Source organism: Trichechus manatus, unplaced genomic scaffold (genome assembly GCF_000243295.1).
Source record: "Trichechus manatus latirostris isolate Lorelei unplaced genomic scaffold, TriManLat1.0 scaffold00028, whole genome shotgun sequence".
Lineage (NCBI taxonomy): Eukaryota > Metazoa > Chordata > Mammalia > Sirenia > Trichechidae > Trichechus > Trichechus manatus.
In genome coordinates this window covers 7,443,040-7,457,632 of record NW_004443964.1, presented here as the reverse complement: position 1 = coordinate 7,457,632, position 14,593 = coordinate 7,443,040, and the positions used below count along the sequence as shown (strand labels likewise).

At 53.3% G+C, this 14,593-nt stretch overlaps 1 protein-coding gene across 1 annotated transcript in view; it reads left to right on the top strand.

Moving 5' to 3' along the window:
* Window positions 1–14,593, top strand: part of TMEM104 (transmembrane protein 104) — a 67,332-nt gene that overhangs the window by 40,743 nt on the left and 11,996 nt on the right. Inside the window, exon 9 of the mRNA XM_023729251.1 lies at window positions 7,266–7,359. Coding sequence (XP_023585019.1) covers window positions 7,266–7,359 — 94 coding nt within the window. The remainder of the gene's footprint in view (window positions 1–7,265; window positions 7,360–14,593) is intronic.

Here is a 14,593-nt window from a genome sequence, read left to right as displayed (position 1 = left end):
AGTCTTGAGGTGGTAGGAATAAGGAAGGTCATGAGGGGAATTCTTTGCAGGCAGGAGGACTCACAGGGTAAAGGCTGAGGGTGAGAGTTAGCTTGGTGTGCGGGTCCGAGGTATCAGAGAGAGGGGCAGTCCACACAGGGCACAGTGTGAGGGTGACCAGATTGGGGGGGGGTGGCAGGAGGCTTCCGCCTCACCCTCGGCCACTCTCTCACCTGTCACTGAACCTCTCCAGTACTTCAGTTTCCTCATCGGTAAAACGAGGGCCTGACGACCTTGCAAACGGTTACAAGAATTAAAACCGTGTGTGTTCTGTAAGATGCAGCTCTGCGTAAGATGTGTTGTTGGAACCGTGATGTGGTCATCGGACAGCTTTGCTTCCAAAGCAGCCGTTCCCGTCGGGCACGGTCACGTGTACCGGCAGCTAGAAGACAGAGTGGAGGTGGGACGTGAGAATACACAGGCGTCTGGTGGGACTCAAAGCTTTTGTATCCTCTTGAACTGGTGTCTCATTTGGATTAGCACCAAATTAAAACTTTCATTTTGCTGCTCTGAGCAGCCAAACGTGCAGAGAAATGTGGGCACTAAAGAGATAGGCGTCGAGTGCTCTCATGATGGCTCACTCACGCTTTCCTGCGTTGTACAGTTAAACGTTGCCAATCTGGGTCCATCTCATACATGACACCACAGTAACAGGTGGAGCCTCTCCTCCCTGAGTGCTGGAGGTTGTGAGGTTAAACCCAGAGGTGCAGGCAGGCAGAGCACAGCTCAGCACCAGCTGGCCTGAGCCGAGAATTCTTGTTGTTGTTGAGAATATACACAGCAGAACACACACCAAGTCAACAGTTTCTATGCATACAATTCAGTGGTGCTGATTACATTCTTTGAGTTGTTAACCATTCTCATCCTCCTTTGCTGAGTTGTTCCTCCTCCATGAATATAAATTCACTGGCCCTTAAGGTTCCTATCTAATCTTTTGAGTTGCTGTTGTCAATTTGATCCCATACAGGTAGTTCTTACAAGAGCACAGTCTGAGCCGAGAGTTCTTGACTTAAAGATCCCATTCTCTTAAGAATGCTCCTTAGAAGCAAGGATGGCGAGACTTCGTCTCTCAGTCCCTGGAGAAAGACATTGTCTTAGTCATCTAGTGCTGCTGTGACAGAAATTCCACAAGTGGATGGCTTTAACAAACTGAAATTTATTGTCTCACAGTCTAGGAGGCTAGAAGTCTGAATTCAGGTGCCAGTTCCAGGGGAGGGCTTTCTCTCTCGGTCAGTTCTGTGGGAAGATCCTTGTCATCAATCTTCCCCTGGTCTAGGAGCTTCTCAGTGCGGGGACCCTGGGGTCCTAAATGACACGCTGCACTCCCGGTGCTTCTTTGTTGGTAGTAGGAGGTCACTTTCCTCTCAGCTGGATTCTTTTCTATCTCAAAATAGATTAGCTCTACATACAACCTAATCCTGTAATTGTGTCCTGCCTCCTTAACATAATTGCCTCCAATCCTGCTTCGTTAACATCACAGAGGTTAGGATTGACAACACACAGGAAAATCACATCAGATGACAAAATGGTGGACAACTACACAACACTGGGAATCATGGCCTAGCCAAGATGACACATATTTTGGGGTGACGCAAATAACAGACATCGTACTTGGTAAGGTAGATGGTCAGCAAAAAGGAAGAAGACCCCCAACAAGATGAATTGACACAGTGGTAGCAACAATGGGCTTAAACATAGCAACAGTTGTGAGGATGGCGCAGGACTGGGCAGTGTTTCGTTCTGTTGTACAAGGGGTCACTATGAGTTGGAACTGACTGGATGGCACCTAACAAAAACAACGACATTCTCTTAAATAGCACAGCGTGCATTTCTCCCATTCAGTGGCTGAGGACTAGCTGTTCTGACTGCTCTGAACCACTCCCGAGAGGGAAGTGGTGGCTGCAGTGAGTGGCTGAGCCTTCTCTCTCCAGATGCCGGCCTGCTCGCCCACTTACTTCAGTGTCTCAGCAAAGCTGCCATCTAGTCCCGGGACTCTTCGTATGCAGCCCATGCTAGCCCCAGGAGGCGGCTTCCATGAATGTCTGATAATGGAGTGCTTAGAGAGTGCAGTAGGCTGAGTTATGGCCACCCAAAGATAGCAAATCCCAATCCTCGGAACTTGTATGTGACTTTTTATATGGTAAGAGTGAACATTAGCTTATATGGCAAAAGATGGGATTAAGTAAAGGATCTTGAGACGAGGTTACCCGGATTATCTGAGTGGGCCCTGCATGCCATCACAAGTGTCCTAAGAGAGGCAGAGGGAGGTGACACACACAGAGAGGAGGAGGCGATGTGAACACCGAGGCAGAGGTTAGAGGGATGCTGCCACAAGCCCAGGAAGGCCAGGGCAGCCACCAGCAGCTGAAAGCGGCAAGGGACGGACTCCCTCCTAGAGCCCCTGTTGGGAGTGAGGCTCTGCTGACTTTGGACTCCTGGCCTCCAGAACTGAGAGACAAGCTTCTGTGGTTTAAGCCTCCACGTTGATGGCGATTTGTTGCAGGGGGCATCGCAGACTAACACGGAGTTAGGAAGGAGTCAGAAATATCAGAAGCTTGGAGCCTGAGCAGTCGGAGGTTGGTGGCATGAATAACTGATACGGGGAGCCCAGAGAGGTGGCCCTGTTGAACTGTGTTGTTGTTCACTGCTGTCAAGTCGGCTCCAACTCATGGTGACCCCATGATGTACACCAGAACAAAGTATTGTCCTGTCCTGCACCATCTTCATGGTCATCGGTGTGCTTAAGATCATTGTTGCAGCCACTGTGTATTTTGAGTGCCTTCCAACCTAGGGGGCTCATTTTCCAGCACTATATTGGACAATATTCTCTTGTAACCCAAAGGTTTTCATTGACTCATTTTTGGAAGTATACCTGCCAGGCCTTTCTTCCTAGTCTGTTTTAGTCTGGAAGTTCCACTAAAACCTGTCCACCACGGATGAACCTGCTGGTATTTCCAGCATCATAGCAACCCAACACACAAGCCACCATAGTACGGCACACTGACAGCGTTTGAAGTGTTAAATTCAGGGTATCCCTGGTACCATCTCAAAGAGTCACAGCCAAGGAGCCCCTGCAGAGCCTTGGGCACATGAGCAGCCTGGTCTCCATCAGGACCTGGCAAGGTTGTGAATGGAGCCTTGGTGTCTTAGTCATCTAGTGCTGCTATAACAGAAATACCACAAGTGGATGGCTTTAACAAACAGAAGTTTATTCTCTCACAGTCTAGGAGGCTAGAAGTCTGAATTCAGGATGCCAGCTCCAGGGGAAGGCTTTCTTTCTCTGTCTCTCTCTGGGGGAAGGTCCTTGTCATCAGTCTTCCCCAGATCTACAAGCTTCTCAGTACAGGGACCCCAGCTCCAAAGGACACGCTCTGCTCCCAGCTCTTCCTTCTTGGTGGTATGAGGTCCCTCTCCTCTCTGCTTAGTTCTCTTTTTTATATCTCAAAAGAGATTGAGTGAACATACAACCTAATCCTGTAGATTAAGTCCTGCCTCATTAACATCACTGCCTCTAATTCTGCCTTATTAACATCATAGAGATAGGATTTACAACATGTAAGATAATCACATCAGATCACAAAATGGTGGACAACCACACAGTACTGGGAATCATGGCCTAGCCCAGTTGATATACATTTTTGGGGGACACAGTTCAGTCCATAACAGTGCCCGTCCAAATTCAGCGCCTCAAGAAGAGAGCACCACAAGCAGCCCTGCCTACCTCCCCCCACCCTAGGTCTGCCCCCCACTGTATTCCCCGTGACCAGTTTGAAGCTTTCATTAGAAACCAAAGAGCTGTGCTTTTCTTTTTATTTAAGAAATGCATTTGGCTGTGGCACTTGGTGTCCCTGCCTCCTGTAATGAGTTGGGCGGAAGAGTCCTTGAACAGAGACTGGGTTTGAACTGATCAATGGCATTTGGGAGTTGGAAAATTGCTCAGGAGCCAGCTAATTTATAATGTCATATGGGCTAGACTGGAAGACCCAAGAGGATAGGCCGTCTCTGAGCTTTTTATTCCTTCGTTTTTAAAAAAGGAACAGGAAAACCAAGGTCCACACTCAATTGCTTTGTGTTCAGAGATGAGCTTAGCCACTCCCAGGCCCACTGGACTGTCCGGGCCCATTTCTTCTGCCTCCCCATTCCTCGCAACAATCCCGGCACCCACAAGGTGGCTTGGCAGCCTGGGTGCCGCGTCCTCTCCTTTCCGCTCTGGATGTCTGCTCCTGTGGCTGCTGCCACGCTCCGGCTCTAACTGATTTGCAGAGGACACCTGTTCCTTAATTAGCCCCAGCTCTCAGCCTCCCCTTCTTCTGGGCTCCCTCTGATGTATGAGCATGCTTCCCTACGGCAGGGCTGCTGTCTGCACGTCTGTGCTGTGCCTAAGTGGGCCCCAGGCTTGCTCAGTGGTGCAGTTGGTCTGAGTTCCTGAGCATTAAAAAAAAAAAAAATACATACCAACTTCCACCCAGCCATGGATGTCACAGCTGTCAGCTAAGTCTGCATGAAGAGCCTCCACCAAGTCCCACTCAGAGGTAGACCTGCTGTTCCTAGAACTGGCTCTGAGGTTCCCAGGCAGGTGTGAGCCTCATTCTGAGCTCCTGTAGGTTCAAACTCCCCATCACTCTCATCGGTACCTGGTTTACCTTTTTGAGGTGTGGCTCTGTGTGTGAGATGCCGTCAGTGGGCTGGAACCTCATCCTACAGGGTTTTGCAAAACAGGGCGTGTGTGTGATGTTGTTAATTGTCATCCAGTCGAATCTGACTCATGGTGACCCCATGCGTGCAGAGTAGAACTGCTCCATAGGATTTTCAAGGCTGTGACCTCTCAGAAGCAGATCACCAGGCCTGCGTTCCAAGATGCCTCTGGGTGGGTTCGAACCACCAACCTTTTGGCTAGTAGTAGAGCACTTAACTGTTTGCATCACCCAGGCAGCCCACACGTGTGGTAGGCTCCTGACGAACATCTGCCGAGGAGGAGGAAGTTGAGCTCCGCATCTGAGGAGGTGCCCCGGGGGAAGGGCCTGTGCCCATCTGCAGCAGCAGAATTCTCTGCCTGCCTGCTCATGGAGTCTCACCTCCCAAAGATCAGTCCTTAGTCCAAGATGAGATCTGACCTCCAGCGTAAGCTACCCCAAGATTCCTAGTATCCACAGCCAGCCCACCCGTGGAAGGTGGGCATCCATGCCATGCTTTCCACTGGCGGCCTTGGGGTCCGGCAGGGGGCCTGACCCCGAGTTCTCCAGGGTTGGAGGTCCAGAGTCCAGCTTCCAGGCAGCAGGTATTTGGGAACATTGTGGCAAAAATGGCTCGGATTTATTCTTCCGCCTGTCCTCTCCTCTTCCGTCCTTCAAAAGAGAAAGTCATCAGCGGAAGGTGCCCTGAAGTGGTAATTTTCCTAAATGACTTACGGATGGTGCCGCGTACAGATGTGCCGCCAGGGAGCCGGGCCTTCCACGAACTCCACCTCCTGTCCCGGGCCTCTCCCGGGCCCCACAGGCTGGCCTCAGGCTGCCCTTTCTTTCTCCAGGAGAGGCCCTTCCCGTCCTCCCCAGTCTAATAGAAACACTCGCCTTCCCCATATTCTGAACAGAAGCAGATGATCTGAGTCCCCAGCAGAAAGTGCCTCTTTCCAGAACTCCCCCAACCCTGGTGACTGCCAAGAGGCCCTCTCCACCCCAGCTAATGAAAGCCTTTTCCTTAAGCAGCGCTTTAGTCTCCTGTGTCATTGGTGCTCACAGATAATGGACTTGGATAAGAGGTCACAGCTTCTCCCACATCCTGCTTTGCTTGCTGAGGGGGCGGGGAGGACGGCTCAGCGGCTCTTCTGCGGAGCCTCTGCCCGCCTGTCATGGGGCCTGGCCAGCCACGCAGCTACGACGCGTTCACCCAGATCACGGCCAGGGCTCGGCTCCCCAGAGTGGGTCCTTTTAACCGACACGCCGGCTCTGGAGCCGGCCGCCTTGCGTCTCTGGTGGGCGTCATTACCATAACGCCGTAAAATGTCACAGCGTAGATGTTAATAAGGTCTGATGCCGTGTGCTGCTTCCAAGTGGCAGATTGGATATGGTGCCATCATCTTAACTCCAACAAGCAGCTTTTAATTCCTCTGCTCCCTCAGCAGCCAGTTTGGCCTGGAAGTCCTGTCCTCCCTTGGCTGCCACCCCTACCTGCCATGAGGGTTCTGGTGTCCCATAGACCAGTTTTCTGAGGTGGAGTTTGAAAAACAAGTAAACACTCTCCCTGTTCTCCAGATTTCCCTAGACATAGCTCCTTTTCCTGTGGTTGTTAGCTGCCATGAAGTCGGCCCTGACCCGTGGCAGCCCCGCGCACAACGGGGTCAGCCACTGGGATCCATAGGGTTTTCATTGGCTGGTTTTGGGAAATAGATCACCAGGCCTTTCTTCCTAGTCTGTCTTAGTCTGGAAGCTCCTCTGACATCTGTTTAGCATCACAGCAACACACAAGCCTCCACTGACAGGCGGGTGGTGGCTGCACATGAGGTGCATTGGCCAGGAGTCGAACCTGGGTCTCCCGCACGGAAGGCAAGAACTCTGCCACTGAACCAGCACTACCCCCAGTTCCTTTTCGTCTCAGTCCGGGCTATTTCTCTGAGTGATATGCTCTGGAAGTCCCTGGCTCTTGTTCTCTCGGCTTCCCCTTCTCTTTAAGAAAGCTAAAAATGTTGCTGGTTAGTGACATCGTAGGTGAGCCTTTTCTCTGGACCCTTTGGCTATGTGCACTCCTGCTGCTCTGCTGTGTTGGGGCTCCTGGGTTCCCTCGTCCTTGTCCTTTCTTCCCAGCGGGACCATGAGGGTGGAGACATGTCTGGTGTTTCTTTTGTATCCTTGTCCTCCTACCATCTCATACCTGATCCGTGTTCACTCTTAGCTCAGTGCTGGGCACAAGGACCCTCCTTAAATGTTTGTTGAGAAGAACAGAGTTGAGTGGGTGATACCCCGGGACAATGCCGGGAAAGCAAAACAGACTCAGAACAGTCAAGTGCGAGGAATGTCAGGGAGGCGTGGCATTCCTCCCCTGGCACTTAAAATGAGTCCAAGGCAATGCTGTTTGACCCCAGGGAGCCTCAGCTGATCCAAGTGCGCAGCTGAGGCAGGATGGGTTTCAGCTGCAGTGGGCCGTGTGAATGACGCTGTTCTTCCCCACGCAGATGGCTTGCCTACGCGGCCTGACCTCTGCACTCCCTCACTCTTGTTTCCATCTCCCAGGCAGTCTTCACCCTCCTTCTGGGACCCTTCACCTTCTTTGATGTCCAGAAGACCAAGTACCTGCAGATCCTGACCTCGCTGATGAGATGGATCGGTGAGTCTGAGAAGCGTCCGAGTCTCTGCCCTTTCTCCCCTCGTCTCTCCTGAACCTTTCCTGGTTCGGCGTGTGAGGGTCCCAGCCACAGCTGGAATGTGGTGGCAAGTCCCAGTTGACTCAAGACCTCCTGGTTCTCCCACTTGTGCACAAGGCAGGGAGGAGGCAGGTGCTCTACCTACCTTGTACAGGTGGGGGAATTTAGTACCACAGAAAGGTAAGCGCTTCTCAAGGTCACGTTGTGAGGACTGAGCAGGGACTAGAACCCAGCAGCAGCATCTTTCCCACAAGCCCATGCCACATCCCCACAGAGCCCGAGGCTAGGGTGGCTGTCCACCCTTCAGAGTCCAGGAGCAGTGTCGTTCCTGAGTTTTCGCATGCACCGTGTGGCACAACCATAAAACCCATTGGGCCGTGGCAGCAGCCACTCTGCCTCCGCATTCCTGGCCGCTAGGGCATGACAAGACACCCGTCCACAGTGCCTTCTAAGCTGAGTAAAGCCCTGCAGTATGGAGCCTGTGCCCCCCAGTCAGGCTTAATGTAGGGAGCACCTCCATTTCCAGCCACCCAGGGAGGGGGCCAGCTGCTGATCCACCTGGACCTCTGGGACAGGAGGGTGAGGAGTTCCTGCTGCCCTGTCAGCCAGTGCTGGCCCTGGGATCAGCCGGACATTCGTGTTGCTTGGTCCAAAAGCAGAGGGGCTGTTGCTCTCCTGAGTGAAGAGCCTGGCCCACTGGGCTTGTCCAGCCTCCGGGAGGCCATCCCAGTGCCTCACCTGCCCCTCAGTAGGGGGATGCCAAGGTTGGGCTCCTCCCTCCTGACCCTGTCCCCGGCTCCCTCTCCCAGCAGGCACACTCCTCGCCCTCATCAGCACTCTGGGTATGCATGCTCCTTCTGAGTCACGGCCGTTTCTGATGCCAGTGACTTCCAGTAATTCTGGCATTTCCTCACCCCTCCCCCCATTCCTATCCCTCAGGCTTACAAGGTCCCAGCCCAAGGTGCCACAGTACCAAGGAAGTCTGGACATCTTCATTGGGAGGGACGGTTAGGGTCATCTAGCTCAGCCCCCAGCCCCCACAGGAGCAGGCTCCATGACATGCCCAGCAGCCAGGTTCCTCCAGCCTTTGCAGATTCACGGCCTGGTGCTCACTAGAGAGGCCCTGCCCACTCTGAGGGAAGGCCCCGCCCACTCTGAGGGCAGTGTGAGTGCTGGGTACTCCTTCCTCAGGTAAGGCCAACCTGCCGGCCTGTCACTTCCTCCCACTCTTGGTCCTTCTTCCTTCCAAGATGAGGGTACAACCAAGCTAAATTGTGACTCAGGTCTGAAGCAGGCCACCCCAGGAGTAAGTCACCCGGCAGGTGAGCCCCAGGGCCTCTGTGACTGGAAGAACATGTCCTTCACCAGCCCGCCGAGAAGAGGGAGCCGGGAGGACACCTGCCTGGTACCTGGACTCTACCTGAGTGGGTGGAATTCCTCGTCTCCCGCTCAGTTGGTCTGATCTTGTACTCACCTGTGGACATTGGTCCCACATCTCCTTCTCAAGTCCCAAAGCCCTGGGTTGAAATCCCGTGTCCATCGAGGGGGAAAGGAGAACTCGTTTGGTAGAACATGAGGCCCACATTAGCCCCAAGGACAAAGTGTTGGAGTGGAGACCCGCCGGTACTGGGAGGCAGTGTGTCCAAAAGCCGGCGTCAGTGGGGGCACAGCTGCCCGTGTGTCCCCTTCTGCTTGTTTGTCTGCTCGTCTGAAGTGTTTGAAGGCCTGGTAATCTTCAGAAGAGGGAGTGTTTGGAGAAAGGTGTCTTCCCCCGTCGCTTCCCTGGCCCATTCTGCTGCCCCGGCTACTCACGCCCTGCCGCGGGTTGCAGGGCCCTGAAGGTGTGAGCTGCCCTGCGGGGCCTGGCTGTCCCTCACCTGCTGCATCCACAGCTCGGGGAGTCTCCTGTCTTCTCCCCCTCATCCGGGGCAACAGGAACTGGGTGGGAAGAGGTGGTGGGGATGCTCCTGCCCTCGCCGGCGTGATGGATTCTCGTGTCAGCCCTCGAGGGGACGGCTGCCCAGATAATGATGGTTGATGGCTTCCATGGCGCCCCCCGTGCCTGTGCACTGCCGATTTCGCTGTGTCTGGTGAGCAGTACACTCATTAAGAGGAGATGATCGTGAAGGGGAGAGGAGGCAGGCGGTAAAGAAAGGATTGTCTCGGTGCAGGAGACCAGACAGCCAGATGGACGGGAGTCAGACCCCGCTCCCACCTGCTGAGAGGAACTGAGTGGCTCCCAGGCAGGCCCTCAGGCCTCCGAGCACCCCAAAACCGCCCTTCTGCTGCATCCTGCTGCCGGAGTCCTTGCCTCCCCAGAGTCAGGTTTACAGAGTGGAATCAGCTGTCAGTTGCTTTAGAAAGGGACTGCTCTTTTTCTCGGTGGTGGGCTACCCTGTCCCCTCCTGATGGCCATTTTGCCTTCTTCTCTTATCCAGAGCCCCTGCCCCCCAGGGCAGCAAGGGGCTGCCAGTTAGCTCAGGAGCTGCAGGCCCATGGCCCCATCCTTCTCTGAGTCCTGGGCGAAGGGGCCCTGGGAAGGCAGCCACACGGCCTCCCACCCCGAGGCTCCAAGGGTGCAGAGGCAGCCCTGACAGCCCACGGCACTGCAGAGCCGGTCACGGGCCATGAGAGAGGCTCTCAGCAGCAGAGAGAGCGTGAGTCAGAGACCAGCTCAGGAAGGTTATTTGCGCTCGTGTTTCTGGTGGTGACATTGTTGTCCTGACAGCGCTGTCTTTCAGAGTCGTTTGCCTCTCGTCTCCGTGTGATCCAGGAGATAATCAAATGTCAGTTGCCTCTCTCTGAGCATGCTGAGGGTGACAAAGCCCAGGAAGTCATTTTCTCTTTGCAGACTCAGACTTCTGGGCTTGGAAAGTGAGCCTCTTGACCCAAAACCCTCATGGGGAAGGACAGATGCCCAGTTAAGTACACTCTAAAATGTGGCCCAGCCCAGCGTTCCATTTCCAGCCGGGCCCATTGCAGCCACTTAGGCGTTTTTCTCCTTGGATCGGGTGGAGGCTATTTCCCTCGTCCTAACCGCAGGCACTCAGCAGTCTATCAGTTTGTCATCCTTTGGTGGCTTGTTTGTTGCTGTGATGCTGGAAGCCATGCCACTCTTCTCTTATGCTCATAACAGATTTTTTAAAATTTAGGAGGAGCTAGAGTGTGACCACCACCCGTCTGTCAGTCTGTCATACTGTGATGGCTTGAGTGTTGTTATGATGCTGGAATCTATGCCACTGGTAGTTCAAGCCCCAGCAGGGTCACCCATGGCCAACAGATTTCAGCAGAGCTTCCAGACTAAGACAGACTAGGATGAAAGCCCTGGCGGATACACATCCAGGAATCAGCCAGTGAAGACCCTACGGATCACAACAGAATATTAATATTGTCCAATATAGTGCTGGAAGATGAGCCCCCTAGGTTGGAAGACACTCAAAATACACAGTGGCCGCAACAGTGGACTCGACGATCCTGAAGATGGCGCAGGACCGGGCATTATGTTCGTTCTGTTGTACGTGAGGTCGCCATGAGTTGGCGCCAACTCAGTGACAACTAGCAACAACAAACCCCTGGCAGCAGCACCACATGAGGAGAGGGGAAGGGAACGGATTTGGAATCCCGTGGAACTGCCACGCCCCACGGACTAGGCAGCTCCTGCCTGGGGGACCATGGTCTGCCCGCTGGACTTTGCCGCCGTCTGGGAACAGGCGCTGGATCCCATTGAGGGTGTATCTCCTCTGATCCAAGCTCACCCCAGGCGATTTTTCTAGAACTATTCCAAAGGCCGCGAGCACGAAAGCCCAGTCCTGCCAAGTTGTCAGTTCTCAGGGCGCTGCCTTCTCATTTTGCCTTTGAAACGCAGCCAAGTGGCCGCGTGTCCCCCACAGCCTGCCCCCTTTCCCACACTCCCTCCCCTCTCTCGGACTAGGATTCTGCCTTTCCAAGGGAGCTCGGGGTGGCAACAAGCTGGCTTGGGCTCCAGGAAGACAAAGAGGAAAAATGAGCACCAAAGGGACCGGAAAATCATAAATAAATGTGCTGAGCCGGAAACTTTCCTGTGCTTAATTAGGAGTTTGTTTTGCCATCTGTTGAAACGAGGCTAGGAAAGATTGCAAGACTCGCTCCCCTGCCCTGCCCGCAGAGCAGGGTGGAAGCTCAAGACGCTGCTGAGGAACCCTCCGGCCGGTCCCTCCGAAAGCTCTCACTCTGCCCTCTAGTTCACGAGTGCCAGCAGCACCCTCGTGCTGAGAAAATGGGATTAAAGGTTAAGTGGCCTTTGCGAATAGCCACTTGCCCAGGAAAAATGGCAGAATGCAGATGAAAAGTAACAAGGTTGATTCCTTTATTTGGTCCCCAAATAAATTCCAGGGCAACCAGGCTAGCAAGCGAGACTGTAGCTCAGAGCTTGGCCGACGCCCTGACCGGCCTGCACCGACGGCTGGCTGGCTTACCCCGGCAGCTGCTCAGGAACGACTGCAGGTGTTGAGCACTCAGACGTGGGGTGTGGAGGGCTGGTCAACAGATCACTCCCCCGATCCCCTCCCTTTGGTCCCTTCCACATAGTCAGATGAGTGGACACACCAAGCTCTGGGGCTCTCTCCCCGTCTGTGCAGTGGGCAGTGGCAGGACGCACCTCACTGGGCGGTGTAAAGACGCAGAGAGAAGTGTGTGAAGCGCTTCATGGTGCCTAAGACTGGTCAGCACCTACAGGCTCGCTGCAGCAGGCATCACCATCCTCATCATCTCTGTCAGCTGCTTCGTCCCTGGAGTGGCCTCAGAGGTCTCCCCCGTGCTGACCATGGATCAGGAAGTGAGCTTAGCCACCTCAGGAAGGGGCTGTGGTGCTGGGTGTCCCCCTGTAGGTCTTAGCATCACTGGTTGGCTCTGCTGCGCCCCAGCTCTGGGCCCCAATGCACCCACCCAGCTGGTACCCCACCGCCTTCGAGGAGGCACTGAGCCTTGGAGAAAAGAGAAGCAGCCCCTTCTCACAGAGGGGTGGGGAACTTCTTTAGCATCTAGTTCTTCAGGTGATAGATGAGGGACGCCTAGGAAAGACGCAGCCGGAAGTGCCGTCCCTCGTGCCCAGCAGCAGTGACTTCAGAGCCTGGGTCCAAAGCAGCTGCACCGGTGCCTTAGACTGTCCTGCAGGCCAGGGAGCTGGGCTGGAAGGGGCCCCCAGCAGCTGTATTACTCCACTTCCATTACCAGCTTTGCCCCGCAGATGCCCGCAGATGCCGCACACTGGGGCACGTGAGCAGCTGGCTCAGCTCAGGCTCCCCGTTTGGCGTTATTAAAAAACCAGTTCTTTCTAATAAAGGCTACCCTGAGCACTGGGGCCTCCTCGGGTCTGGGCTGTCAGGGACCCGCAGGGCTCCCCCTCTATTTGTATATTCAGAGCAGACGCTGCGTGCTTGGTCCCCGTCTCTTGTGTTCCCCTCAAAGTGGGTCAGATGCCGTCCTCCTCCGCAAGCGCTTGCTCCTGGGTAAACTGGAACCAGCCTCCTGAAGTTTCTAGGCCCCTGCTTGCCCCACCTCCCCCTGCATGTGGCCCAGATTTTCTTCCAGAGGAAGCCAGCAGGGGAAGTGGGGCCTGGTGGTGGCACCAGAAACAGGAAATCCCCAAGAGCAAGCCATCATCTGGGAAGGGGAGGGTTTTCCGGTTTTCATCTGTTCCCAGAGTTAGCAGTGAGCACCTGGCTGACTGCCTCCTGAACACCTCGGGCTGTTCCCAGTGGGGTCTCCCCGGTGGGACGGCTCTGATCTGTCACCATCTGCAGCCAGGGGTTTTAACGTCTCGGCCACCTGTTTCCCGCAGTTCCCACTCCACACCCGGTTGGCTCAACAGGCCCGCTTGGTGTTCGAGCTCCTTCATAGCCACTCCCTGTGGTAACCTCACACAGCGAGTACTTCTCAGAGATCCAGGAAGGATCCTCATCTTCAGCCTTTTCCAGGCATGTGGATAGTCTGCACTTAACTTGGCAACCATTCCAGTCTCCTAGTGCTGCCAAAACAAAATACCACAAAGTGGGTGACTTTCAAGGACAGAAATTTATTCTCTCAGTTCTGGAGGCTGGAAGTCTACATCAGGGTCCTGGCTGTGTTGATTCCTTCTGGGGCTTTGAGAGAAGAACAGTTCCATGCCTCTCTCCGAGTTTCTGGTGGTGGTGTTATTGTTGGGTTCCATCAAGTCGATTCTGATTCATAACGACCCTGTGTGACAGAGGAGAACTGCCCCAGAGGGTTTTTAGTCTGTGATCTTTACGGGAGCAGATCGCCAGGTTTTTCTTCCAAGGCACCTCTGGGTGGACTCGAACCTCCAACCTTTGGGTTAGCAGCTGAGCACTTAACAGGATTTACACCACCAGGGACTCCTTTCTGATGTTCTTTGCTTTCAGCGAAGATCCATTTGACATCAACAGTGATATCCGTTGTTCCATGTCATCTTATGAATCCGGCTTGAATTTCTGGCAGATCCCTGACAATGTACTGCTGCAACTGTTTCTGAATTATCTTCAGCAAAATTTTACTTGAGTGAGATATTAATGATAGTCTTCGATAATGTCAGCATTCTGTTGGATCACCTTTCTTTGGAATGGGCACAAATATGGATCTCTTCCAGAAAGATGTTTACCTGTGTTTTATTGGCAATACAAAGGCATTCGACTGTGGGGATCATAACTTATTATGGATAACACTGTGAAGAATGGGAATTCCAGAACACTTAATTGTGCTCATCAGGAACCTGTACATAGACCAAGAGGTAGTTGTGTGAACAGAACAAGGGGATACTGCATGGTTTAAAAATCAGGAAAGGTGGGCGTCAGGGTTGTATCCTTTCATCATACTTACTCAGTCTGTATGCTGAGCAAATAGTCTGAGAAGGTGGACTATATGAAGAAGAATGTGGCATCAGGATTGGATTGCCTTTTGTTTTGTTTATGTGATGAATTAGATTGTTTTTCTAATGTTGAACCATCCCTGCATTCCTGGTATAAATCCCACTTAATCATGGTAATTATTTTTTTGATATGTTGCTGAATTCCATTGGCTAGAATTTTGTTGAGGATTTTTGCGTCAATGTTCATGAGGGATATTGGTCTGTAATTTTCTTTTTTTTGTGGTGTCTTTACCTGGTTTTGGTATCAGGGTTATGCTGGCTTCGTAGAATGAGTTTGGGAGTATTCCATCGTTTTC